At 46.1% G+C, this 23,987-nt stretch overlaps 1 protein-coding gene across 1 annotated transcript; it reads left to right on the forward strand.

Annotated features, from left to right (window-relative positions):
* Positions 1 to 2,620: 2,620 nt before the first annotated feature.
* Hk (potassium voltage-gated channel subfamily A regulatory beta subunit hyperkinetic) lies at positions 2,621 to 23,987 on the forward strand. Its single transcript, XM_084596396.1, has 15 exons — positions 2,621 to 2,670; positions 3,407 to 3,535; positions 6,093 to 6,136; positions 6,576 to 6,613; positions 8,562 to 8,641; positions 10,634 to 10,678; positions 13,568 to 13,612; positions 14,832 to 14,875; positions 16,849 to 16,935; positions 17,916 to 18,001; positions 18,883 to 19,003; positions 19,625 to 19,719; positions 21,399 to 21,552; positions 21,821 to 21,909; positions 23,787 to 23,987. Exons 1-15 carry the CDS (start codon positions 2,621 to 2,623, stop codon positions 23,871 to 23,873), a joined length of 1,194 nt encoding a protein of 397 aa, XP_084452522.1. The 3' UTR covers positions 23,874 to 23,987.

The following is a 23,987-nucleotide window of genomic DNA, read 5'->3' on the forward strand; positions in this document are numbered from 1 at the left end:
ATTCAACGTTCAATTTCTACGTACCAACGCGAGTACTGGACATAGTTTGCGCGAATAAACGAATTGCTCTTAACTCCAATCGGGTGTTCCACTACACTGAGAGAATAATACGTCCTCATAGGATTGATCAGTTCCGCACGCAAAGCTTGTTCGTCCCTGAAACCACGTCTTGGTGGATCTCTTAGAATAAACGCTGGACAAATGCGATAAACGGCCTATCTCGCTTCGCTGATATGTACTCCACATGCGCATGTTGTACATTGCTTACGCGTCAGTGCCCCGAGCCTGTAATAACGAATACCACAGATGGGCGAGCACAGGCTGTCCGGCCTCTCATACGCCATCATGTGCGCGTGTGTGCGTGCGTGTGTAACTCAATCTCTCGGCTGAAGTGGGCACCATTTATGTGGAAATTGGGTTCGGTGGCTGCAAGGAAGAGGCGGCTTGGAAAAGAAGCCGCGTGTAATGGGAAGGACGACTTCCAAGCCGCAGAATGCGTGGTTCAAGTAAGTACGCGAAGGGAGAGTGTATTAAATGGAAGCTCTGTTCGTTTATGTGCGCCCCAGCCTTTTATGTGCGAGTCGCTGACTTTGTATTCCTATGCTTGAATCGGGCGACACGAGATTTGAGTCGCCCTTCGCGTTGGAGAGGGTGCTCTGTTTATCCGGGTCACCACGCTCAAGAAATGTGTCGGCCATAAACTAGTAAAAAAAAAGGGGGGGGGGGGGGGCGGAATTTGGGCCGTCATTCTCTGCAGCGGTGCAGGCCGAAAAACAACCCGCGTATACTGAGAGGTATCTTTTTTATAGTCTTGATATTGGGTGGCTGATAAAACGAGCAATACAGGAGTGCAGTATGATATTTTATGGAAATTGCTCTATGAAGGATAGCTTTAGCCAGGTTAGACTGCACTCCTATCGCTATTATAATATGCTTTCAGAGGAAAGGAATATATTCGGACTCGGAAGAGGGTGAACTGAAAAAGGCTTAAAGCTGGACGTGGAGCCGCCATCACTATTACTACTTCAACACGAAAGAAAGCGAAATTTCCGGAAATTGAAGACGATGCTCGACGACTCTCTGATGAGCTGATGTGAACTCGGAAGGAAAAAGAAAACGAATGAAAAGGCAGCGCATGAAAGAACACCCATCATGTAACATACGCAGATGCATTGGAGTATGGGGGGGGGATAAACACCGACGATTACCTTTGTTATCGCCTTAATCTTGTTTTCTTGCGAGGAAGAAAATAATTTTAGTGGTTAGATCCCTCGTTTGCGTCATAGAGACTGATGTAAAAAAAAAAAAAAGCCATTGGACACTTAAGCTCCGCCTTTAAAGGTATGACATAACAGCGTTGATTGTTACTGTCAGCGGTTCCACCTGCCGACGTAGACATAGACACTGCTCCGCCTTGCATATTCGTTATGCGAAAGGCCGCACGACCTGTATGTAGCGCCTCCAAGGGACTGTTACTGAATGGACGCGTTCCATAGCACGCAGCGGCTCTGCTTCTGGATCCACGTTAACGGAGAGATTAGAGACATTTAGCGCAGCGGACGCGTAGTAGGGTAGACGTATACTGATTCCACAGCATACCACACCTATGCCAATGCGCGTAAGCAGGAGGCATCCGATAAACCCGTATACTTATCCGCTACTACGTGTCTTCTGGGCTAAATTTCCCTATTGAAACGTCCACACATAGCCGTCCTTAGCTGCCATCTGCCGCCTCGCTCGCTGCTTAACCGTTGCCGCGAAATTCTAGAGATCAGGGGTGCGTTACGTCGCCCCCGCGTTGCTCATTCTGTGGTCTCTGCTTGAACTGGTGCATCTCCAGATTATTCGGCCACGAACAATGCATACACTGGCGACGTCGAGGTTATGCGGCATGGTACCGTTACGCTGTTACGTAAAAAAGAAAAATGAAAAGTCACCACGCGCGACCGCGAAAGATGTTGTTCTTGGTGGCCGCTGCACCCCACGTCGCTATGCAGTTTCCTAAGATTCATGCTGTTAATCTTACGTTTATCACCGAAACTAGCAGCGTCTTTTGCTTTTCCCGCAGATCAAACACTAAAAGCCTAAAGTGTAGCCCTCCTGCCTCGTGTGTGTGACGGCTTCGCAGGCGTACAGTAGTAGTAGAAGAACTTTATTTGAACAGCGGAGTTTGAGGCGTAGTTTCTGATCCATGCCGCCGTTATCTAAATTCCCGGCATCACGAGCTAGCATGTTACCATCTGTTCGCGGTTGCAACTTTCGGTACGCTTAATCGTGAATGCGCATAAGTGTATCCTGGTCAAGTCGTCCCTTCCTTCTCCTTCTGGGTACTTCTCTTGGAGAGCCATCTTCTCTGGCATGGTACCAAGTGAGTGAATTCCGGTGCTTTCACGCACCACACACGCCGTGATCCTGTGGTGTCGGCCCGCTTTCCTTTACACAGTTGGCGCGGTAAAACATTGTCCTGTGGCGAACGTGGCATGCGAGTCAGTCGAGGAGAATGATGACTGTTCTGTTTCCCACCGCAGAGTCTCCGAGCCTGGTGGGCGACGTGCACGCTGATTCGGCGCTGGGCACGTCCAAGCTGGGCAAACAGTACGTGGCCCTCGACTCGGACTGCATGAGTGTCAAGAGCGAGCACAACCTCACCAATGCGCTCATCCAGAACAAGTGAGGATCTTGCTTCCCCTCCTTTTTTTCTCCTCAATTGGCGGTGGTTTCCTGTACATTTCTGGTGGCATGTGCGCCTTCGTCATGATTACCGTCAGCTTCTACAGAATTTGCTGTGTCTCAGCTGTAGCTATGCTGTCAACACACCACCTGTGGCGTCCATGGTGTCCTCGTTCTGTGAACGAGAAATCCGGCGCCACCAGCTTATGGATGTGCGCACAACAAGTGCCTGCTTGCTTCATTTAGAACAGTATTGTAAGGAACAAGTGGTCTTTAGAGTTTACTTTTACGTACCACAATTTATCATGGAAGTACAATCACGATTAGAAAATATTTGACCTTCATTTTTTTGGGGTGCTTTGCCACACAGTGACAGTGCCTGTGGAGAACCATGCTTTACAGGATAGTCAGTTCATGCAGGGTGTAGAACGGGCGGGGCAAAACGTAATTAGGGGACGGACGTAGTAATAGTTAAAACCAGATGGCGTTGCTTGTAGTACTTTACGTTCTCGAAACAAATCAGTAGCCCTAGAACATACCCTTCAAGTTCAACGTTTGGCCCTTTGCCCAGACCTTCACTGCTATTCTTCAACATTGTAAATGAGACAGGCCTATATTAGCGCTAATGACGAGGGCAGATTTTGCGATGTCATTAGTTTTAGCCTCGGCTATACGCGCAATGCTCATCGGACATAGCCGCCACAAGTGTTCACCTTTGCGGCGTGCCTCCTTACAGCTGCCGCGCTCCAATGGCGAGCCTGGAGTGCCTGGACGAAGGGACGCTGTCTAGTGGCAGCTCCGTGCTGGCCAGCCAACCACCAACGCGCCAGGTTTCCATGTTCGCCCCACCAGCTATCCGCTACAGGTGAGTGGGCAGCCATAAAGTGAACGTGTCCCCATGGCTAACAAAGTCTATGAGGTAGCGCGCAGGAGCCGGGCAGTTTCATTTCTGACTCAAGGGGGTGGAACATGAGAGGAGCGAAATGTAGCATTTTGTAGTTATTACTTAGACGATATCAGACTAATCAACAACTACAAAACGTGCCATTTAACTCATCTCATATTTCACCTTCTTGAGTCAGAAATGGAACTGCTCGGCTCCATAGTGACTGCCCCGTTTGGATATTAGAGTAAATCTCGGGCCGCGGTGGTACAGGGGTTAAGATGCCCGGCTCTGTGCGGAGTACCCGGGTTCGATCCGGACCGCCGGCGACAGTGTTTCGATGTAGTCGAAATGGAGTGGCGTCCGTGAGCTGTACGATGTCAGTGCAGGTTAAAGAACCCCAGGTGGTCGAAATTTCCGGAGTCCTTCACTACGGCGTATCTCATAGCCCGAGTCCCTTTGGGACGTTAAACAACAACAAACCGAACCAGTATTAGAGTGGATAACTTTAATGACCATGGCTAAACTGGAACAGGTGCAATAATGCCAGGCAAAGTTTGCAGGTGTCACGTCAGAGTTTGAATGACAGCTGAATTAGAGGATAAGCTGCAGTTAGAGATAAATTTCTAGACATTTTACTTGGAATTAGGGGAACGACATAAAAAATAGTCAGATTGAGAAATACTTATATTTTACTTACATTGTTACAGCAATGGGATTATTTTGAGGAGAGAAGGGAAGTTGCAAGCATCAGAAAATTAGAGGAATTGTAGCGGTTAGAAACAGGTACAAGGCAGCCACAATCGGCACAGGATAGAGATAGTTCGAAAAGAGTCGGCGAAACCGGTTACCTGCCAGGTGTGGCACATAGTGGAAGAAGGATGAAGGATGATATCTGCCACCTGCCACGGCTAGCATGTAGAATAAAAGACAGATGGACATGCCTTTCCCATATTTAGGGGAGAGTGAAGAGACCTTAAGCAACAGCGGGTGACTTGGTGGTTCAAGTGGGTATGACGAAAGCGTAAGAATGTGGAACTATAACATGGCTGCCAAATCAAAAGCGAGGAAGGGAAAGGAAGGGGTTACGACAAGTGCCGGATAGTGCGCAACTTGACGGTGGTGGTACACAAAAAAGCCGAAGGGTGACTACTTTGAAAGCAGTAGGATACGGCGAGGAGCTGAGGAAAGAGGTCACCGCAAGGGGGCGAGAATGAAAGGCGGAGCGTGGGGATACGGCTGGAGAGAAAGGAGAGCAGTGGTGGAAGATGGAAAGGCAGAAAAAGGCTAAGATGGAAAGTTGAGGATGAGGGTACGAAGGTGGTACGGAAGAAGAGTCTCGCCCAGTTTGCACACCTCTCCTTCTTTAATGGCTCATGCTATCGTGGACAAAATCTGTCCCGCTTTTGCGGCGTCTCTGATTGCCCGAGGCGGTATGACGTCACAGAGGTCTCGACCAATCACAGAGCACCACCGCAGTATGTGCGAATGCGTGCCTTATATGGCCATATGCCAATTAATGGTCAATTAGTAATTAATGACTAATTGAATGAGCAATCCATTATTATTAATGACTAATTATTTAGGTACTAATCATTTAACTACTTAATGACTAAATAATTAATTATTAACTAGTGCCAGTTGCGTAGCAGAATGTGGCTCTCAGGCTTTTGCCTTTCACTACTTTAGTCGCTAAAGTCTGTAGTAATTTTTATCAACATGTTCCACGTTCTACGTATGCACTCTTCACGCAACACTACTGCGCATTTTCTCTGTATCACGTCTTATTTTTATTATGTTTTAGACACTTCACTTTCTCGCTTTGAAATTATGTTAAGTATCATGTATTTTTTGACAGAAGGTTCCCCTGACAGGGTAACTTGCATAGCTTTGTGTATCTTTGGTAACGTAATGTGAAGCGCACTGCAATAAATAAACATTGAAATAACCTTCGGGGATATTTTAAATTTCTCCAGGAATATTTTAACTTTGCTTTTTCTGTCTATCTAGATTCAGCTGAAGTGTACGGACTCTAAAATATGATTTCGCTTTGTTGACCATTCCGCGTGGTGTGCATGAATGCTTTTTATGTTGTAACTTACAATATTGTAAAAATTCTAATGACGATTACGATACTGCCTGATGCGAAATTTTAGCACACTTATATAAGCGTTCTTGCCACATGATGAGTCAAAGAATTTGGCTGATGGTTGTATGTTTGTATGTGCAGTTACAAAGCACTCTTAATTTTTCTTACGACTCCAAAAAAATTATCAAGAAGAGAAAGAAGAGTCATGAGCGAGCAACTTAAGCTCATGGGCCTTGCTTCTATTCTTCTGGGCAATTCTTTGGTGGCTCGTGGCTCTATGGTGTGTCGTGACTCTCTTCGCTCGGTTACACCGACGCCGATGGCGACGCGGCTAAACTGCCTATCAACCGCATTAGATCTGCGCTCTAAAACAGAACTTGCGATATCGCTTTTCCTTATATACTGCTCTGCGCCCACTTACGGCTACTTTCTCTTTCTCGTTCTCCGCAGAAACCTTGGAAAGTCAGGACTACGCATATCAAACATTGGACTAGGTAAGTGTGCCTCTATTTGTAGTCTATGAAAACGCTTCCGAAAGCCATGTGATGGACGTGCCCTGTATTTAAATTACATAATAGATGCACTAAGCTGTTACGACTATTATCAGCTCGAATAAAACACTCAGAGTCGACAATATATACCCGATGCGTTTGCTCGACTTTGTCAGATGATACTTGGCCCGTATTCCAAGTTTGCGTCGTTATCAAAGTGTCGCTATCTCACATGACCACGAGTCATCTGATTGGTCGAAAAGCCGGAACATAATGTTGCCACCTCGCCCGGTTCCGTAGAGGCAATGCCCGGTTCCGGCTTTTCGACCAATCAGATGACTCGAGGTCACGTGAGATAGCGACACTTTGATAACGACGCAAACTTGGAATACGGGCCCAGCTTCCTTGTGAAATAACTTAACATGTATTTTTTCTTCTACAGGGACATGGGTGACGTTCGGCTCGCTAATTTCAGAAGAGGTGAGATATCGAAAATAAATGTCATCAACTGTGTGTCCTTTCGTATCGATATGGTTTCCTCCGCAATCGAATTTTTTTGTGACAAAAATGTCCAATGGATGTTTACTTTTTAAACGTATCCTCTGCGTCTTTGTCACAGCCGTGTGCACTGTCCGGGGGTAAGTTCCTGCTTTTCATGGCGCTACTTCTTATCACGGGGTCATGATATGCGGACTCATACGCTACTTATTCCGCGCAGTTACAATCCGCTTCCAGTTCTGGAAATTGTTTCAACCGAGCTAGGCACAGTGGGGCGAAAGTTTGCGGCATCCATAACACAAAGCTAGGTTACATATTAATACATCCGAAAACAAAAGGCGGACTCTTTGGCCAGTTGGTATGGCGGGATAAGAGCATAGCAGCGCATCAGCGTGCACACGATGGAAGAAGGGACGAGACACCGCACTGTGTCTCGTTCCTTCTTCTGTGCTGCTTGCGCTAGTACGCTACTGTACCTTTAGTATTAAAAAAGATGTTATTATTCTTGCGAATACATTTTGGTTTTACTTCAATGAAAAAAGGTCTTTCGACGCAGTTGTATAAAATTTTATACATGATGAGCGATTTAGCGTGATGAAACCAAATGCGAATTACAGGCTTGCCAGCATATCGGTTTTCACATTGTTTTGGGTCGCTCGTTAGCATATAGTAGGTATTTACCACGTTATGTGAAATACCACCTGACATAGATAATTTAACCACACGAACGTGCCTGCGTGGCTCAGGAGGTGCGTGCGTCACTCGGGATCCCAAAGGTTCCTGTGGGTTCAATTCCCGTCTCAAATTGGCTGCCCATGCAAATTCGCTTCTGCCAATTCAGCCATGACGTGTGGTCTTGTGACGTCACATAAACCAGCGACAAATACACGAGCGTGTCGCGTGAGCATCGCTGCTGAACAAACCTGGAGGCTTTATACATCACACACTGCCTAAACGGTAGGTCTCAAGCTCTAGCGCTCGCGCACTAAACTGCGCAAGACGTCGAAGGCCGAAGTTCTTTTTATTTTTCTCGCGTAAGCTTTTATCAACGCGATAGCATTACAGGGCCTGTCCACCGAAATTCCGTCGTCAACGTCCGGCGCTGGCGTTGTGAGCGAACGGCTAGGGTGCACATCGTGTGCCTCCCCGATGCAAAGGGATAGCCACATAATCATCATTATCATCATCATCATCATGAGCACGGTAGCTACAGCTGACATGGCCGAGAACTAAATGGCCGCAGGGTTACCTGACGTTACGTTTGGCAGGAGCTGCCAACTCGGGCCTCTCCTTTCATATGGGAGGGTGATATCACAATCAACATGTCAAAACCCTTGCATTCACGTTATCCCTAGGCCACGCAGGTACCGTCTGTTGCAGAAGTTTGCGGCCCAACGCGCCGGGCAGAGGAGCAGTATCGCTCCCGAGAGGCGGCGCTGCGCCCGCCGGCGCTGCCTGGTGACGCAGCTATAAAGAGTGAGGAGGCTTGTTCTCTTCCCCTCATCCCGCGGCTGAGAGCAAAGATGTGCGATATCAACCGCGGGATGAGGAGAAGAGAACAAGCCTCCTCACTCTTTATAGCTACGTCACCAGGCAGCGCCGGCGGGCGCAGCGCCGCCTCTCGGGAGCGATACTGCTCCTCTGCCCGGCGCGTTGGGCCGCAAACTTCTGCAACAGACGGTACGTTCATACTGCTTGGTTAAAGCGAGGCTTTATATACGTGGACTAGCATAAGCTATTGCGCCATGTCCTTCAAGGAGACACTTACGTGTCCTCCATAATTTTTTTTTTTCATTCGCACCAATTCAACAGATAAACGAGCAACCAAAAATATTTGAACAAGCTTGCTTTGTTGAAACACTGTGGAAAGTGGTTAGTCTGTCCCCGCCAGTCTTGCTGGAGTTGAGCTGCTTCATTTGTGCCTTCGCAGATGGCCGAGGACATTGTGACGGCTGCCTTCGAAAACGGTATCAACGTCTTCGACACGGCCGACATCTACGCCGCAGGGAAGTACGTGACTTGTCTCTAGTCGCGTTTTTACGCCTCTCAATATTTCAACGCCCAGCCAATAGGACAACACTAACGCTGAATTATTCGTTTGAACAGAATTTGCTGCCTAATAATAATTGGTTCATAGGAAGGGAAAGGCGCAGTATCTGTCACACTTGCTTCTGTAGACAACTGAACCGCGCCGTAAGGGAAGGGAGGAAAGTGGGTGTTAAAGTGGAAAGAGAGAAAGAGGAACCGTAATGGAGGGCTACGGAGTAATTTCGACCACCTGGGAATCTTTAACGTGCGCTGACATCGCACAGCACACGGACGCCTCTTCGTTTCGCCTCCATCGAAACGCAGCCGCCGAGGTCGGGTTCGAACCCGGGTACTCCGGCACAGTAGTCGGGCGTCTTGCTGCTTCAACTGCATTAATCAAGTGCTGCGTGGAAAGGAAAGAATAGCGCTCACACTGGAGTGGTGTCACACGCACCTTTAATAATAATAATAATAATAATAATAATAATAATAATAATAATAATAATAATAATAATAATAATAATAATAATAATAATAATAATAATAATAATAATAATAATAATAATAATAATAATAATAATAATAATAATAATAATAATGGTTCACAGGAGGGGAAAGATGCAGTATCTGTCACATTTGTTTCTTTGGGCACCTTAACCGCGTCGTATGGGGAGGGTGTAAGGTGGGGGTGAAAACGGAAAGAGAGAAAGAGGCGCCCTAGTGGAGAACTCCGGAATAATTTGGACCACCACGGGGTATTTAACGTGCACTGACCTAGTACAGCACACGGACGCTTCGTTTCGCCTCTAGGCGGGAAAGGCGGCTGTTCCTGGCCATACAGGGCTGGGACTGGAAGGCCAACGCCGCTTGCGGCGGGGGATAGCCTGCCACCGATTTTTTTTATCTGTTGTAGGCAGTCATTTCACCCGCCACAGTTTCGGTGGTAAACGACGGCCGTTGAGACGCGCGTCTTTCTCTCTCTCTTCTTTTTCGTTCTCTATTTTCTCTCTTTCCACTTTCACTCCCACCTTCTTCCCTTCCCTTACGGCGCGGTTGAGGTGTCCACACAAAACAAGTGCGACAGTTACCGCGCCTTTCCCTTCCTATAAATCAATCAATCAATCCTGTCCGCACGAGGCAGTTGAGGTGGCTCAGCTACAGAGCCAGTAGCAGGTCCGTGCATTTTCTTTTCCATCTTCCTTCAGTCATAACGACACAACGTTTCGCCTCCATCGAAACGCAGCAGCCTGCGGTTGGGATCGAACCCGGGTGCTCTGCACCACCACGGCGGGGCACACGTACCTCGTAAAATAAACTTTTCTGCATCCGCTAATTGCCTGTGAAACTGGTGTGCGAAAGAACAGGCCTTGTTTATTGGGTATGTAGGAGGCACAGGTAATTCTTTACAGGAAAGCTTCACGGTCGGTACAAATCCATTACCAACGAGAGTTAAGGTAACAGGCACCAGTGTCTCAATTACCTCAATCATACGATTCTATTTTGACAGTTTCTTATCCGAAGAGGGGAAAGAAGACGGAAGAGGGATTACAATTTGTACTATGTCGTTACAGTGTTCACCATAGCAGTACACGACTATCCCTAGTGTGAAAAAAAAAAAAATAAGAAGACTTCCTCCAGCCTACTGCATGTCTCGAACGCATGCATGTATGCGCCTGGCTGCACAGCAATTCCGCTCACGCCAGCGCCTTAATTTCGCGACGTTGCTCTCTCCATTTTTTTTCGTGTAAATTGCCTCTCTTCCTCCCCCCACCCCCCACCCACCCATTTCCCATTTTCCTGTCTCGTGCCGCCCGGCAACGCACACAATGAGTGCCATTGTTTGCGCCAGCCGAGAAGAAGGCGTATCTAAGACCGCGCGCGAAGAGATGAAAGTATACATAAAAGAAAAGACGAACACTTCCGCGCCTCTGTTGGTGAGGTGAAAAAGCCCCCGCCTGTTGTTTGTGTTTACAGGGCCGAGGTGGTTCTTGGCAAGGTGCTCAAGAAGAAGCGCTGGAGGTGGGTTGCCCCTTCTCTCTCTCGCTCTCTCTCTCTCTCTCTAGCCTTAAACTCATCCTCGTTTTCATCCTCCTCTCCCTGGCCCAGCTCCAGGTGGCCCGGGTTCTCACTAGACTCCATTGTTTTCCCTAAGAGATTGCATGCAGTGGTGCCTGCTTCTCTCGTAGAGCGGCACCCTGTGTTCGCGCAAAGAGAGCATGATTCAGAGCAGAGGGCTTCTTTCTCTCGTCCTCTCAATAAAAGAGCACCGATTGTTCTCAGTATGAGCGGCGATCGGGTTAGATATTCGTAGCTTTTGCACGCATATAGCATGCTATTTTTTTTTTTATTTTTTTATTCTTTTATTTTATGTTTTTTTTTTTTTTTTTTTTTTGCACAGGCCATCGGTCTCGAAGGTTGTCGCTGAAGTCGTTAAGTTATCGCCTTATCTGCTTCTATCATTGACATTCACGTTGAAACCATACCAATAAATGTTGTTTTTTTTTTTTCCCCACAAATGTACGCCAGTGCAACGACAGCTTTACACGGTGCGAAGAAGCAGGCGTATTTGGCGTTCAAATCCAGGAATGAAACTGAGGTGAATGCATGCCCGATAGGTATAGTGAAATATTTCGGAACGGGAAAATCGCCGATTTGATAACTGCAGCGCAAGACAGCGAAAAACGCAGGGTTATTTTGGGACCGATTGCTGGTTTACTGTCGGTGTAGTTTTCTCCTCTCATGCGTCATCGGTTCTGTCGGTACGTCCGCTCGAAAACTGAAGTAAACAGTGATTACGTAACACATCCAGGTAATACCCGCACTGTGGTTAAATGCACTTAGCGAGACGAAGCTGTACGCCCCTCGTGGTTTGGCAATGCAAACACTAAAAACACCCGGAGCTTCAATAGTGCCCGAGTCCTTCCATAGCCGCGTCGCGCAATGCAAGTGATCCTCTTATACAATGGAAAGGAGAGGGAAAAATAAGAATAGGAGACGGAACACATTAGAATAACTGGAATCTAAGTGACTCTAACTCATATGGGCAAGTGAAAAACTCATATTCGCAAGTGAAAAAGCTTCAATAAGGTGAGCGCTGCTGCTTCTTGAGTTCTTTCATGACGCTGTACTGGGCTTAAAAAAGTGGCAGCGGCAGGTGATTTTTGCGCTTGAGTGTGTGGTGACAAAGATCTGCCAGGTCGCAAAACTGGATGTACCATAAACTTGTCTTCATTTATTATTTAATGCTTCGCCATGGTGAACCAGTTGCGATCAGAATTAAATAAAAGCTAATCCTAACTGCATACAGCAATAATCTCCACATACGAGTCGGCCTCAGGTCCTCTATAGTTCCATTAGGTTAGGTTTTGATAAAAGAAGGAAAAGAGCGTGAGCGCATATAGCCGTGGCGATGTCGAACATGTAATGACAGCTAACTGAGCTTCGTGCGGCACTGGATAGCCTGCTACGAGCTTTCAGCACCTCCGTCGAAGTAGACCGAACCCCGCCTCTCGGTTAATTTCGTCCCTTTTTGCCCACGCAGTGCAATGCGGTTCACGCCTTATTTATGCAATGCGCGCCCAAAGCGGAGTCTCTTTACAACAAAGAAAGATGATGGTGTCCTCTCCCTTCGACATGCCGGCCCGCGGTGCGATGGCTACCACCCACTGAGCTCGCGCTCTAATGAAGGCGTGGCGTGGCAAGCGTTCCTCGTTGTCGACCTGGACAGACAAACTAAGACGGATCGGGCGCGCTGTTCTTGGCCCGTCGCGAGAATAGAAATGCCTGCTGCTAGGGCTTGGAATAGAGAGCGCACCTGCTGCTTTCGGATGGGGAGGTGAATTCATTAACAAAGGACGACCTTGATGAGGCACCGGAGGGCGAGGAGGGAGTTTCTCTGCTCAGCTGACAATGCACTCGAGTCTCCGAATGACCTAGCGTGCAATCGAGGCAGTGCTTGTCAAAGGTCCAAAGGTGTCAGAAATTCTGAACAAGTTAAAAGGATTCACCAGTTTAGTATCTAGCAGCTGTGTTTTTTTTTCTCTCTTTTTCCTACATTTTTCATTAAGCGAAAGAAAAGGAAACTTTGACCCTTCATGCCCAACAAGTCGTTAGTTTATTCTAAATTGATGTTTCTGGCACAAGAAGATTATTAGAGCACTGTATCACTGAGATGTTCGCGTATGCTACAGCGATATTACTATGAGGGAGATCTCATTAACATCCATTCAAGCGCGGCCGTACGGCTACAAAAGAAAGCTATACAGCTTCCACAGAGGCTTCGTAACCGAAGCAAAATTCATCCTAGTCCTGGGCTCAAATCTGGTATCCGGTATCTGGTAGTCGCTCATCAGTCACTTGACAAATATGGATAACCGGGCCGTCTAGCATCTGATAGAGTGAGAGCGAACTAATGAACAACTCGAAGTATTAATGGTGTTGGTCAAATGTTTAGGTGAATCCCACAAGTTACAGTACATTTGTAATAAGAAAGTAATTCCTTATTAGCCTGGTTCGATCCCCGCACAAGGACGCGTTTTTCCTCAAATACGAAGCTCCTGCACTGGCGGCATAGCTTTTCTTTATAGCCATCAATGCTAATGATTAGTTTCTGCTTTGTTACAGGTTTTTCCCTTTGTTACTCCACCTTGGGAGTTACCTTAACCAGCTGGCCTTACAGTGGTCAGTTTGGCGCTCATGGGCAGAAAAGATTATTCCCAAGCCCTTCGCACTAGGAAGTGAAACTACTGCGAAAAAGTTTCGAACTACCCCCCCCCCCCCCCCCCCAAAAAAAAAAAAAAAAAAAAGCTGTGATTAACTTGTGCGCTTTAAACTGCTCCTGTAGTTTGTGTAGGCAGTCAGACATGTACAGTTTGCTTATTTGTTTGCCTACTCTTTTCTTCTCTCCAGGCGGTCTACGTACGTGGTAACGACCAAGTTGTTCTGGGCGACGAAGTAAGTGAAGCCACCCGTGAACAGCGTCACACAGTGAAATGATCATGAGACATGCAGTCGCAAGCGTAGGTTGATGTGCCCTCACCATTATGGCATTCGTTCGCACCATTGGTGCACCATAGTTATTTCCATCATGAAATAGAAAATGCAATGGCACATTCATGGTCTTATGCTTTCAGTGCGCTGTCATAATTGATGCGTGCAAAAAACTGCAACAACTCACCTGCAGCACTAATCAGCACTAATCAGCACCATACCATTCATGCCATCAAGGAATATAGAACAAAATATGTGTCCTTTGTCGTCGTCGTCATAGCTACTGTTGTCATCCTCTGCTAAAAAGATACATACACATACCCATGACAATGAATTTTCCAGCGTCCTATGTGAACCTTTTAACACGTGTGAAATGAAGAATAAATAACTGGCATAAAACTATGTATGTAAACTATGTAACTGGCATAAAACACATACACACACACACACACACACACACACACACACACACACACACACACACACACACACACACACACACACACACACACACACACACACACACACACACACACACACACACACACACACACACACACACACACACACACACACACACACACACACACACACACACACACACACACACACACACACACATACGCGCACACGCACGCACACACACACACACACACACACACACACACACACACACACACACACACACACACACACACACACACACACACACACACACACACACACACACACATATATATATATATATATATATATATATATATATATATATATATATATATATATATATATATATATATATATATATATATATATATGTATATATATATATATATATATGTATATATATTGTAAGTGCTACACGTTACACCACATTAAGGAGTCATGACTATAGCGTGCAAGGTTCATAGCGTTAAAATCAGACACTCCAGTAGCACAGGCATACTCTTATTTTATTCTGTCTCTCTTCATTGCGTTATCCCTTTCTTTTTGTTCGACTTTTTGTTGTTCTAAAGGAGGTAGCCTTTCACTTGATGCTGGCATCACGATTTCTTTTCTTGTTTCTTTCGTCCTTTCAAGCAAGCAAAAATTATTCTGACCACTTCGTCAGCATCCCCACGGTTGAAGGGTACTTGCTGTGTTGTGTACATAGATATTGACGGCTTATTTGCTGCATTTTCAGGGGTGACTCCGAACGAGGGCTCTCTAGGAAAGCCATTATCGAAGGTGAGACCTCGAGAATGTGTCATGTGCTAGTTTCCGACTAGTTCATTTAGTATACTTTGAGGACAGATATCTGCGGTTAGCTTATCTTTAATGCCCAGCTCTTCCAACCAATGTATCAACCTTCCTTGGGGGTTACACAAAGGATGGCAAGGGAGGAGGGGCTTCAGTTCGCCAGATAATGTTTCAACAAGGGGACTTACTTGTCTTCATCTGTGCAGCGTGAATATTGTGTAGTCATCCCCTCTCTATTCTGATATTGTGTAGCCATATTCTTCCCCTTATTCTACCTGGCTCCTTGGGGGTTGTAACTTAAAGGGCCACTGTCCAGGGAAGGACCTTTTAAGCAAAGGAGCCCAGTGCTTTGATCAGGTAGTACCTGAGATAGTCTGTGCAAAATGCTACAGCGACACGCGCGCCGCAAAGCAGCAAAAATACAAATCAAAGCTCTCTCATCCTCCCCTCCGGCAAACCAGCTTCCCCGTTCTCTACGAGTCGCAAGTCTGACGTCCGAGTAGAAAACGACATCCATTGGTCCGTCTAGCTGTCTGACGGTTGAAGGATGGGCGTACACCACTAAATGTGTCCACCGCTCGCTGCGCGCTTTTCCCTCGCCACGGCCGGACTGAATCAAAGTCTAGGTGGCTTTGACTGAATGAAGCGGCGCCCGCTCCCTCGTCCGTTTTTTTTTTTCTTTTTTCATTTTTTTTTTTTCGCGCACGCAGAATGCCACGCCCCACCTCCCGCCAAGCGCGGATGAGGAAGGGGAATTCGTCTTGTGGAGGCTAGACGACTGGGCAGAAGAGTGAAAAACCTTTGCGAGGGAACGGGAGGAGAGAAACACGACTCTTTTCAAAAACATTTTGCGGCTTGCGTTCTGGGAGCGAAGTTTCACAGTCACCGGGAAAGAAAATATTTTCGACTGGAGGGTGGACAGTGGGCCTTTAAAGATTGGTTCATCCGGAAAAATTATTATGTATTACAGTCAAGACAACCGCATAGTGGTGAGATTTCGTCGCCTTTTATTGCCTGGCTCACTGGGCGACAAGTTCCTGTAATTTGGTACATACATACGCATACGAACACATAAACAACACAGATATAGATACATGGCGTGTTTAACGTCCTGAAGTAGCAGGTGTGAAATGAGGGACGCCATAGGGGATGGTTGCGTAGTAATTTTGGGCAGCTGGGATTCTTTAAAGCGTACCCACATCGTACAGCACACGAGCGTTTTCCTAGTTCACCTCCGATGAAATGCGGCCGCCGCGACCGGATTCGAACCCGGGTATTCAGATAAACAAGACTGCAGATGGTGTAGGCAGACAAAGAGAGTCAGCATACAGCGGGCGCAGAGTGAAAAAGAGCCGGAATGGGGCGGACTCTCGGAGGGAGCAGCGCCCGCATCAGATTGCCTGCCGTATGACTGTCACGCGAGCGCTCAAGCGATGGCAGTCCAAAGTGCCTCTGTGATGGGTTGCGCGGGCGCTGTCACATACACATCGAACATACAATACTAGCAGAAATAGCTTTACTATATGTCGAACACGTCACTGGAAAGCATTTCACCCGTAGGAATACAACGCTTTCTCAGTCATAATCTGCTGAACTTACTTTTCATTGTGTTGAGAAGGGTTGCTGTTGCATAAAAGATGAAAAGATAAAATTTCAGATTTTATTGAAAATGTAACCTTTCAATAAAATGCTGGGCTATCAGAGACGTGTACCGTCAGTGCTGTGTCTCGTGACGTCTCTAGCGCTGATACTACCTGTCTAAGCGCAAGTTCTTTCTTGACGCTTTCATTTACCTACAACTAAATGCTCAGTTGTTCATAGGCGGCACTTTTTGTTTTAGGGAAGCATTTATTTTAGGGTGTCAACATGCTTGGCAGTAGTAAACTTGGTCGTGTAGTCAAGTGCTCCACGCGTTGCTTTAAGCGTCGCAGAAAGTAATTTGTTGTCTTCATCCTCGACAGGTCTTCAGGCGTCGCTGGATAGGCTACAACTGAGCTACGTAGACGTGGTTTTAATCAACAAAGCTGACTCCATGTGCCCCATGGAAGGTAAGTGCCCTTGTTTCACGGGATGTTAGATGTACTCCGCCTTCAAGGCTTCCGTGAGCGGCTGATCTTGCGGATCATGTTTCGCGTATATGCACTTTGCTACTCGCCTCATCTCTGCCTTAATTGGTGCCTCTATCACCTCTCATATATTCATTTGCATACAGTTGTAAGCTACCCAGTAATGTGAATGGCCACATGACGTAGATATCTATAAAACCCCGCTTTAACCAAGCTGTATGGACGTGCCTACGTTACTTAAGAGTCGCGCGCACGTCTTACTCATCACCCAAGGGCCCTGGAAGGTTTGATTTCCATCTCATTGATACATCTCAAAAGAGAAGCCCGAGTCGCAGCTCCTACCATGTCATGTGATCTCGTGACGTCACACAACGCGCAGACCAATCAGTGCTCGGCCACGTCACCTGCTTACTACCACATGTCACCACCTGGAAAATTGATTCCCATAATTTTTCGCTCATTGCGCCTACAATGCCAATACTATATCGTATTTTCTGTAAGGCGGGGATCTTGAATACTATGGCGTTAAAACGTACATCCTTCGATTAGACGCGAACTCTTTACAGCCGAATTAGAAATTTTGCGATACTCAACGCTGAAAACAGGCATGGCAATGCTGAACTAAAATGTTAATTAGAAATACTTAACAAAACGAGCTAACGTAATTATAATAGAAAGCTGTGTTTTTTCGCATACTGGACTAATTTATTTGTGTTGAAACAATTACCGGTACGTCTCTACACCATATTGTGTGCAAAGGAGATCACGCATGGAACACGGCCGTTTGTTCGTATATTTCTTACTTTTTACAAAACATACTTCGTCATCTTCGATACTGCACAGTATCGACACCTTGTATTTGTCCTCAATGTATTTGTACCGAGCGTAATGTAATGTATGCCGCTGCATTACATTTGAAAGGTTTTCAGAGGTCTGCTCAGGTACTGTCTTCTATTCTGCAGAAATCGTCCGAGCATGTACCTACTGCATTAACCAAGGGATGGCCATGTACTGGGGCACGTCACGATGGAGTCCCATGGAAATAATGGTAAATATAGCTGTTCCTCACTTCGACATCTACTGCGACATACTCCTTCTTGTACGTTGAAGTTTAAAAGAAACAAAGCGAAATCTGAAAAGACAGAAACATGCTGAAATTACGCCACCTACGTGCGACTATTTTAAAAGTCACTTATATTTACTAATCTCCAGTTTAGCTGATACCGTATCTACTCACTTATTGGACATACATTCTTTTGTCCAAGAAGTCTCGGTAAATATGGGGTGCGTTAATTGCGTGGGCCAAAATATTCGAAGAAAGTTTGTAGTGATAAAAATGACGAAAGTACGACATGTTATTAGGCTGGTGAAATAATTTATTTACTAGTACGACTTAATTTGTAAGTAAACCAAAACGCATAGCTTCACCGTAGCTCTCCTTCTCTAGTCAAGAGCATATAATAAAACGTTTGGCATAACCCCGCACATGTAACTCGCCTATCGACCTATAATTCTCTCACGCAAACAGAGTTCCCTTTGACACAACTCGTAGCGTAATTTCTCGACAACCAAAGTAGGAGGAGCGTTATTACGTGAGCGCGTTCATTGTGCGGGTAAATACGGTAGTTTTCTTTTACCTCTATTATTTGTAACAGAGCAGCGTACAACTAAGTGAATGCGTTTTGAAAGTTTTGCTATTATCATTTAATTAAGTGTGATTACAACCTGCTAAAAAATCGGTATGTTACTGCCTGCTGTCCGGTTTAGTATGATTGGGACGCACGAGATTCTTCGCTGTACATTGTACGCGAAAATAAAAACTGATTGATTGATTGATTGATTGATTCATTCATTCATTAAAAGTGTCTTCGTTACAAACAGAAGGATGGCAGCACAGTAAGTCCTATTGTTTGCATTTCGTCTCGCCAGGAGGCGTACACAGTGGCGAGGCAGTGTCATCTGGTGCCCCCCGTGGCAGAACAGACCGAGTACCACATGTTCCACAGGGACAAGGTGGAACTGCAGCTACCGGAACTGTGCCAGAAGATTGGTCAGTGTGCACGCCCTCGAAGCACGTGATCACGTTTTATCCTTGTACTCCTCTCGCGCTGTGAACCTAACTTAAAGTTCGTTCAAAGTAATCCGAGGCATTTCTGCTTCTTGCTGAGAGAGTTCAGCGACTTGAGGAATAGCCAATATTATGTGATACGCAAATAAACTGCAATAGGCTTGTGTCGGAAAGTGTGCCCCTAACCTTTTTGATGACGATTTCCAACCTAAAATAATTTCGAAAATAAACAAAAAAATGCGACAGAATTCTCTCTTTTTTTTTTTGCATGTGAGGGTGTTTGCCCCTATATGACTCTCACCATAATTACTCAGCAAAATTTGAGTGCGAGCTAGTTAGTTACATGAATATATTAAGTGCTGGCACTTCATGGTACATCACGTACACAAGAGAATACACAAAAAAGGGCGCTTCTCCGATGTGGATATCTTTTTGTGCTCTCTTCTGCATGTAGTGAATCATCCAGTGACACCATGTAGTGACACCATAATTAATCGTCGCAGTTATAGTCAGTCTCGTATTTCGACGATCTATGCTGTTTTTCTTTAAATGTCATTTGCTGCCTAACGTCATGTATTCTGATGGGGCGCAAATACATCGCAGGCATCGGCACAATGTCGTGGTCGCCGCAGGCCTTCGGCGTTCTGACGGGGAAGTTTGACGAAGGCGTTAACCTGCTCTCACGGGGCTCCTTTAGGGTAAGTCCAGGCCAATTCTTGGTCTGCTAACGGCTCTCATTACCTCCTTTGCACACCCAGATGCAGAACGTTCAGCTAACGGCTCTCATTAACTCTTTTGCACATCCAGATGCAGAACGTTCCGCTAACGGCTCTCATTAACTCTTTTGCACACCTAGATGCAAAACGTTCAGCTAACGGCTCTCATTAACTCTTTTGCACACCAAGATGCAGAACGTTCAGCTAACGGCTCTCATTACCTCCTTTGCACACCCAGAGGCAGAACGTTCAGCTAACGGCTCTCATTACCTCCTTTGCACACCCAGATGCAGAACGTTCGATTGGTCTAGTTGGTAAATATGCATCTTTGTATATCCATATTTGGACTATAAGGCCTGAAGTATTCTGAAATAAATAAAAACAGCGCGAACAACGTCGGACACTAGACACGGGCTCGTCCCATGTCTTTCTTGTTCTTGTCCGACGTTGTATACAATCACTATGGCGCCTACATATTTAAGGCCCCGATGAGGTTATATAAAGTCCTGTTGATGCCAGGCATATACGGCCCTGGTCTGTCTATATAAGGTCATGACGATGCCATATATGCCCTTTATCAGGCCACATAAGGCCGCGAGGATACCATATATGCCCCTGATCTAGCCATATAAGGTCCCGTTACCCGTTCAGATATGGATTATATGTTGCATGATATGGCCACATCTGAGCCATATAAGGGCAACATTTCGCGCATATATGACCTTATCTGGCCCAGATAAAGTCTAATTTGCTGCCTTATATATTTGTATCTGGCAGCATATGTTCCATATCTGGAGCAGATATGGGATTTCCGTAAGGGCGCGCTGTTTTACAAATATACACCTAGATGCCCTCTATTTGACTGCTTAAGCAAATCCCCTTTATTTTATATCCCTCTCATCGCACTGTCCATGTACTAACTCCATATCTGACAAATTCGGGGGTCTCTGAGATGCCTGTCGCTAATGATGCTGTTTGCTTGCATTTAGAACTCTCCCTAAGCTCCGCTAGAAAGAAGGCGAAGACTACAAGCAGCAGATCGTATGCGAGGCATAACCGAATTGATTTTTATTCCCTTTTAACGGCGTAACAGAAGATATTATGCAAAAACAGAAGCCGAGAAAAATGACAAACATTCAAATTAAACCCAGACAAAATCAACTGCAGCAGCTCACTCGCCGAGGAGCTGTGCTCTACTCAATACTTGTCGGCTGCCACAAGTTTCCCCAGGAATTCAATTTAATGAATGTGCTTATATTTTTAGAGGAGTGAGGTTGTGCAAAAGAGAAGCGGTAGTATTCTTTGGCAGTCGTCAGTGCAAAAACATCGTTCTGAAATAAGGGGATGCCTTCAGAAAAACAAAGGGTTGTGAATAGAGACTGCTGAGCTCAAGGACACGGTATCAACAATTGCGGCTGCATTTTGATGAAGGTGAAACAGTCGCTTTGGGATGTTAAACCCCACAAACCAAACCAAACCGAAAAGGATGTCCGTGGGCTGTGCAGTGTCAGCCCATGTTATAGAACCCCCTGCGGTGGAAATTAATGCTGAACCCTCGGAAATTATGTCTAGCACAGCCCACGTTAGATTCCACTTGCCTCTAGACCTGGTAGGGCGGCCGCGCTTTGTCCTCACCTCCATTTTGATGGTTGCGTGCGCAGCAATACGTCTCCGCCGTGACGGACAAAGTGGACCGTCCGGAGAAGGCCATGTGCGAGGAGTCTGGTGGTCGCTTCCCGCGGCAGCAGTCCAAGTTGCAAGAGCTCTCCTACATCGCCGACAGGCTAGGCTGCAGCTGCAACCAGCTTACCATTGGTACGTGCTTCTCGCGGACGACATTTGGTGGGCCGCTGCAAGAACGGGCTAGTCGGGGTTTTGTACTAACAATCTAGGGTAGGGAGTTCATATACCTAATGCAAGATATATCAGGCAATATAGATAGTTCAGCACGCGTTGTATAACGGTGTGAGCGTGTACAACTTTATCTCTTACACACAAATTGAAAATCGCAGCGCAGTAGAAAATGATGTTGAGATGGGTGTGCCTGTATCTCTCGTGTCCCATGCTTTGCGACGATGGACAGCATGGTGCCTGAAGAGCGAGCACGTGCACACCGTCCTCGTGGGCGCCTCTTCAGTGGACCAGCTCTACGATCACCTCGGTGCTCTCCAGGTAGGCTTTGAGTGCACTGCGGGAAAAGGGAGAGGGGTGGGGGGCGTTGAACCTATTAATGCGAAAGCTTTAGTAGGCTATGTTGTGTCCACAAAATCAGGCACCAAATTGTGTCGCCACATACAGCACCTTACCTTCCCTATAAATCAAGTACGTGTAGGTGTGCACCATACACCAGTTTCAGCTTAGGTTCCTTTTCCCTTCCGGTGCGGTTTTGGTGCACCTCAGAGAAAGTGTGACAGATACGGCGCCTTTACTTCCCCGTAAGCCAATTACTAATGCTCTACGACAGGTAGTAAGTAGGCTGTCGCCGAATGTGACGTCATCACCTGACGACGTCAGCACTCATGACCAAAAGTGAGTTGTGAGCCAGGGTATATAAAAAAGCTGGAATATTGAATCGCAATTATTGATGGTAAGAAGTTATTAAAATAAAAAACAAATTAGTGATGATAATAATAATTATAAATTGTATAATTGTGATGATGATTAATTATGTGTTAATTAAAAGCAATATACACAAAAATAAAAGAATCAAATTGAAAATGAAATTAATAGAAATAAGTCCCAAGGAACAAAAATAACAATAAACACATTTAGAAGTAAAAGTTACAAAAACCTCGCGGCACCACTAATGCTTTCGCATTCTCCCAATGCAATTTCTGTAGTGACCTCTAAGTTTTTGTACCAGCTGTCCAGAAGATTGGCAGGATCCATGCCATTACGTTTTGCAGTGGGAGCTGCATCTCCCTCTCCATTTTTTTTTTCTGTTTGTTCTAGATGAAAAATGTATTGTGAAGTAACACGGAACAGCACATGGCCAGAGGCCCGCCGCGATGGCTTAGTGATTTGATGAGGACTCTCGACTGTTGTGCCCAAGGACGCGGGTTCGATCCTGACCGCGGCTGTCGCTGTGTTTTTCGATGGAAGCGAAAAGCACGGCACCCTACACTGTACGATATCAGTGCACGTTAAAGAACCCCAGGTGGTCGAAATTTCCGGAGTCCTCCACTACGGCGGCCCGTCAAACCCTATAAACCAGAGCAGCATGACCATGCGCCCAAATCCCGTCATTCGCTTGAACTGTCACAACTATTAAGTTGATTTTCATGCGCTTCAATTAATGTCCCTGGTGCCCTAGCTGCTGCGAATATATGCGGATATATGCTACCTTGTACACTTAAAATAAAGACATATGGCCGACCTGTGTTCACTGCAGAAGCGAGCCCTTGTGGCGTTTATAACATTCCTTAAGGACAGTGGCACCCTTTGTTGGGAACGACTAATTTAGTACGTGTAGCGCAGTCAATGCCAGAGCTGCTACCTCTATGTGAGTGAGTGTAGTAATATATTTGTTACTTGGTTTTCCGTGTTGGCGCAAACAAGCGTGTTATGTATTTTTTTTTAGGTTAGTGAGTGCGTCAACAGCTTTGTTATTTACTTCGCTGTGTATATACCGCAAAAAAGTCTAATTTTGTTCTTATATCCTTGTTTATTCATATCTGTTATACATATTGTATTATGTACTATTCTGTACAGAGTTGCACATTTACACACATTTAAAGAGTTTATATCGCTCATCAGTGCTACTTCTCCTGACGCTTGTACTTCGTTTGATAAGCTGTGTACTGTTTGTGTAATGTTATTTATGTTATGTTATGTTATGTTATGTTATGTTATGTTACCTATGTTACAATTTATATCGTCAGACCAGTTGGCTCCTGTGAAATGGTGAAAAGGAGTAGCCGGAGCCGCTATGCGGCGTCAGCCTCTCCTTTATTGTTCATGTAAATAAAAAAGCATATCAACTATCCGCTCAGTCACTAATCGTGTGGAAAGGGTGTCAGCCTCAGCCGGCCGTCCCGTTCTTCCCGCAGGTACTACCCAAGTTGACCTCTACCGTCATGGGCGAAATCGAGAAGGTGCTAGACAACCGGCCGCGGCTCGTTCCGCCGCCCAGGTGACAATTGCAGGAGCCCTGGCTGGGCCCTCGAGCACCGATCCCCGACAGCCCCGGCTTGCAGCAGCAACACATCGCACTCGACCTGGACGACCCGGGCGTGGCCGAAGAAGGCGGC

This window comes from Amblyomma maculatum, chromosome 3, assembly GCF_055883805.1.
Source record: "Amblyomma maculatum isolate TAMU_Amacu chromosome 3, ASM5588380v1, whole genome shotgun sequence".
NCBI classification, from domain to species: domain Eukaryota; kingdom Metazoa; phylum Arthropoda; class Arachnida; order Ixodida; family Ixodidae; genus Amblyomma; species Amblyomma maculatum.

Excerpts from the sequence above, each read along its gene's own strand:
- Hk (XM_084596396.1), top strand. The coding sequence starts at position 2,621 with ATGAGTGTCAAGAGCGAGCACAACCTCACCAATGCGCTCATCCAGAAC. Across the intron at positions 18,002-18,882 it reads GGAGTCCCATGGAAATAATG|GAGGCGTACACAGTGGCGAG; the intron begins GTAAATATAGCT and ends TCGTCTCGCCAG. Across the intron at positions 19,720-21,398 it reads TCTCACGGGGCTCCTTTAGG|CAATACGTCTCCGCCGTGAC; the intron begins GTAAGTCCAGGC and ends TTGCGTGCGCAG.